General features: G+C 48.9%; 3 protein-coding genes and 1 non-coding gene across 4 annotated transcripts in view; 1 reads left to right on the forward strand and 3 right to left on the reverse strand.

Moving 5' to 3' along the window:
- Pmar_PMAR001938 (ribosomal protein L13, putative) overlaps positions 1-71 on the reverse strand; it is a gene marked incomplete at both ends in the record, with an annotated part of 726 nt that extends 655 nt beyond the window's left edge. Inside the window, one exon of the mRNA XM_002783675.1 lies at positions 66-71. Within this exon, the coding sequence (XP_002783721.1) occupies positions 66-71 (6 nt within the window). The remainder of the gene's footprint in view (positions 1-65) is intronic.
- Positions 72-409: 338 nt separating this feature from the next.
- Positions 410-725, forward strand: Pmar_PMAR001939 (conserved hypothetical protein; the record flags this gene model as incomplete). The annotated part of the gene is made up of 2 exons (XM_002783676.1): positions 410-556; positions 606-725. The coding sequence occupies 2 exons, from the start codon at positions 410-412 to the stop codon at positions 723-725; spliced, it is 267 nt and encodes an 88-aa protein (XP_002783722.1).
- A 2,300-nt stretch (positions 726-3,025) lies between these two features.
- On the reverse strand, positions 3,026-3,105 carry Pmar_PMAR001940. Its single transcript has one exon. It is a non-coding gene; the product is annotated as a tRNA-Leu (tRNA).
- Positions 3,106-3,789: 684 nt separating this feature from the next.
- On the reverse strand, positions 3,790-4,669 carry Pmar_PMAR001941 (hypothetical protein). Its single transcript, XM_002783677.1, has 2 exons — positions 3,986-4,669; positions 3,790-3,944 (listed from the first exon to the last, which is right to left on the reverse strand). Exon 1 carries the CDS (start codon positions 4,503-4,505, stop codon positions 4,203-4,205), a length of 303 nt encoding a protein of 100 aa, XP_002783723.1. The 5' UTR covers positions 4,506-4,669; the 3' UTR covers positions 3,790-3,944; positions 3,986-4,202.
- Positions 4,670-4,685: the final 16 nt, after the last annotated feature.

The raw sequence follows: 4,685 nt of genomic DNA on the forward strand, positions 1-4,685 counted from the left end.
GTATAGGTCGACTCCAGACTATGCGAACAAAGGCTATGGATCGCTCGGGCGAAAGCGATATTTACATTCATAGTTGAGGAAATGCAAGATAACGTAAGATTGCAAGATTATCTGATCCTTCCTTGTTGAGCCCGCCTGCGGCCTCAGGGATCTCACATATCAATTGCAAACTCTGTGGTGACACGAGCGGATGGTGATGACACTGTGTCACCAAAGTTTAGTAGTGACCAATCTTCGGGAGTTAGGACAGATTTTAAGGAGCTACTGCTGTCGTTGGTAATGAGCTCAACGCACTCGAAAGATTTCATGCATCTACAACGTTGGTTTATGGCTCCTTTATAGTAGTCGTTTTTACTACCTGGCTTGAGCTCACCTGGAGAATAACAAATTAGAGTTTCCTGTTTTCATAATGGACACAGCATCCTCGTATAGTAGTGACCACAGCGTTGAGGACCGCAAGGCTGCTCAGCAGCAGATGATGCAGTTGAATATGATCATAGAAAGTCAGAAGACTATGGTCAAACTCACCGGTCTATGCTTCGACAAATGCGTATCGGTAAGTGGCTATATACACCACTAGAGGCATTCATCATCATTTATATCAGACCCCGGGCAAGTCCCTGTCCACTTCAGAGCAGACCTGTCTGTGGCGCTGTGCCCAGAATATGATGGAGACCAATGTGTTCATGCAGAAGAGGCTAACTCAGCAAGCTAAACATCAGTAGTAGCAGCAGTGGGAAGCAGCGTAGGTCGGCCCTGCCGAGTTCACTACCTCTGTACTGCTAACTCTATCCGTATATGTTTCTTAGTATCGACCTTTACAGGACCCTTTGCGTTCTCGATTGCATCTAAAAACCCAATGACAGCTATCTACTGGCAGGGACAAGGGGGGGCATTGGCATCCAGTTGGGTAGAGGGTGTGGCTAATAGATCGCATTTCGAATCCTTATAGGAATATCTATGTCGTCACTTATATATTCTCTGATTACAGACGATCCTTTACCCCTCACATATAGCTCTTCATTGTTTTCCATTCCCCCTACTGCCAATGCTGTCTCCTCCTTCTCCTTCCCCTAGTAGCGCCATCATCATCATCGACGACCCAACGTCCATCCTCGTGCCCTTGTGCATGTTCGGCTTGGTATTCCTCGTCAACATGTACCGCACTAGATGTTTAGTAAAGTCTTGTGAGTACACCTCCATGTTCCATCACAGTATATCCATTGTCGCGGCCATAGCCTGTATGGTTGCTGAATGGGGATCTCTCTCGACTAGGGCTGTCTACGGGTAAGCCCAACTATCGTAGACAATCTCATAGAGTCGCTCAGGTCCAACACGGAGCTCCCTTTTGCCACACATTTGCAGCATTTTAATATTGGTTATTTCCTATACGACATAATTCACTCCTTAGCCTGGGAACACAATTTCATCCTTCATCATAGTGTGGCTCTCAGTGGTGAGTTCATTTAGCTTTTCCATCGATAGTTTCCCATATTTCAGGTTTCTTCGTATCAGAATACATGAACACCTTTGCCTTGGCTAACGCCGTGAACATCCTAGTCGCCGAGTCGGGGTCAATAATGTACAACTACTACAATGCTCATAAGTCCCTCAACCACTACGTCGTATTTGTCCTAGTGTATGGCATATCGCGGTTGCTATTCTCACTGTGGAGCCTGTCCGTTCTCTACCAAGCTTGGTTTCCCTTTGAAGGGGCAGTGTACCCATTTTGGGCACCATATGTCATCACTATACTACAGCTCACATTGCTAGCAGTTAATTTCACATTCCTAATGACGCATGTGCGGAAACTGAATAGAAAACTAAAGGATCACCGAGGAGTGGTATCAGAGGAGTCCGATGGAGATCACGATATGAAAGCGGAAGAGCTGCTCCGTAGAAGGCCGGTCAGATCGATCGAAGCTGCCGCTGCCAATATGGGTGAGGCCTGAGTTTGGCGTCACGCGCCACAAAATTCGATCAGCAGTGGAGATGATGTGGGAATGTATGATATGTGCAGCGTCAGTCGCTGGAGTCTGTCCAACGTGCAGAGAGTCGGTGGTCGTACTCGGCCTTACACAACCCTTGTTGTAGGTTTTAACTACTGTCGCGTTGTTAAGACTGCAGGAGTATGTGAATTGACAGAGATGGATCCACCATCCAGCAGCAGCAGCAGGCGAGGCAGTGGCATAGGCTGTTATGGTCCAGCCATCAGCATCTAGCAGACCACAGCCGGCCTGACATCACAATAGGGCCCTACTGAGGGTCGACTCTCGCTTGCCTTGTCGCCCGAAGAGGCGAATCTACTCGGGCCTGATGAAACCGAACCGTGTATATCTTGCCAAGAAAGCGAAGTTTTTGTGCGGGTGGTAGTCAAATGTATGAGGCAGATGCACCTAGTGTCCGCGAGGCCCGATTGACCTTTGCAGCGATAAGCTGTGTCGGCACTATGGGCGGGACTGCAACCCGATACGGCCAACGGTCAGCATTAAAGACCTCCCGTTGAAGTGACAGTGTCACACCAGCACTATCGAATTGGTGCAGCTCGGCTGTAGCCTTAGGGGCGTACCACGATTGTCTGGTCGAAGTGAGGTGTAGTTTTTGTTGTGTCCATTGGGGTAGAGTGAACCCTCCTATTTGACCATCGAGGTCGACATATGGGAGACTAGGCCACGGCGGGCTGTGGCTCATATAGTAAACTTAGCCCTTATTCTGTTTGAGCTTCCTTGCGAGCGAGAATTAGTCCGCTGTGGGGTAGTGATTGCAAAGGAAGGGAGGGCAAGGATATAGGGGTAGCGCTCTCTGTCTCTGTGTCTCCAGCGCAATGGGGACGCGCACGCTGGGGTCGGGTGTTTTGCATTTTGGAGTGAACAGAAACCTTGCTCGATCCCTAGCCGATCTGGAAGGCCTGGGTTCCAACCTCACGAAGGTCATGTCAACAGACAAAGATGCTATGTTTAATGTTGAGTCGAAATAAAAAGCAGTATCTACTATATATGATCTCTCCTGGCGGAAGACACAAAAGTAACAGCCGCGAGATTCGAACTCGCGCCCTTTCGGACCAGCGCCTGAAGCTGGCGCCTTAGACCGCTCGGCCAGACTGTCGTTAAAATTTTAGGGTTTATTTCTGGCCGAGACATATCCTCTATTAGTTTTATAGTTGTCAGATGCGCATTTCCTCGGCTTCTGGCAGCGTACCCATGTGTACGATTCAGAATTGCAATATCTGCTGTTTATCGGAGCGGTTATATCAAATTCATCTCCCCTCCGATCCAAAGAGCTTCAAGAGGGATCTCAACTCGAGCTACCACTCTGTACTGCTTTCCGACGTCAAAGTTCAGGCGCCGGGCGGGGCTTTGTTGATGCGGGATAGGTTTTCCGTCATCCGTGAGACTTGCATATCGCCGGTATGCATAGCTCGGGACGGAGAGTCACATGGGAGTAGCCACAAGGGGCTCCCGATGAGTACATTCGCACAAGCAACATGGTTAGCTTGTTAACACTAGTACAACACAAAAACCGAAAGATTCAAACAACTATTAAATATGGTAATCCCTCACAAGCATCCTCCAGGCATGGCAATGGCCAATGGCCATTGGCCATACCCATACTTAGATCTTCACCATGGAACTTATCATGACGCTACATAAAGAGCACCTATTAAACCACGTCGGGATGGTCAGCAATCACGTCTGAAGTCTTGTATAGCACAGTCCACAGCAACAACGGTGTCCACATCGATGTTAATTCCAGGGACCCCCAGATGACAACACTGTCCCGCTGACAGCACAGAAACTCAGGATTGAGAGTCAGAAACTCTGGTAAGGACGAAAACGGCATCATCCAGTGGCAGGATCGGATCGGCGATGGGACCAGTGCAGAGGTAGGGACACCGAGTGAAGGCTGCTAGGGTGAAGAACCCCGTAGGTCCCAAATACTCATTCCTGAGACCATCTCCCATTCATCTATATGGACGTAGGCTTACCACAAGCACCGCGCTGCTTCCTCAAAGGACGCATTACACGACAGGACCTGATGTATGCCACTCCAAGGCTGCCATTGGCATCAGCAGAAACAAGTGTCGGGACTTATGTTCACTTTCTTCAGCTGATTTTATCAGAGCGGAGTTTCCTCACTAATTGAAGTATGAGTTCATGTACGACTTCAAGTAACGATATACAGAGAATGATTTCCCAGAATTCTCATATTGTCACTAACAAATGTATTTCCCCACACTGTACGCGAATGTCTGCACGTAATACGGAATAAAGCAGCCTTGCACTCCACGAAGAGGCCGACTGATACCACGTCCTTACAAGCGCTTGTTGCTCGTCTTGACTGCTGCTCGACAAGGCATCCAGTTGAGCGAGTGGCACAGGGACTGCTACCACTACCGTACCTCCTGGGGCCACCTGGTAGTATTTCAACAGAGTCATCAGCTGACTGCCCTCACCAGTTCTGCTATGCGATTCAACAATCCCTTTGGAGACTTGCACCTGATGCATTATGACCACTACATGGATGGTGACACCACTGAAGAGTCACCGGTCCAACACGTTGAGGCAGAAGACAGCATCGAACTTCTTCAGAGTAGGGGAAACCTCAGCCAATGTAGGATCAGCAGTCCGTACTGCCCGGATACCCTTTTGACTCAGACGTCGACACATCCTAGAAAGAACGGCTGA

Source organism: Perkinsus marinus (assembly GCF_000006405.1).
Source record: "Perkinsus marinus ATCC 50983 genomic scaffold scf_1104296936642, whole genome shotgun sequence".
Lineage (NCBI taxonomy): Eukaryota > Perkinsozoa > Perkinsida > Perkinsidae > Perkinsus > Perkinsus marinus.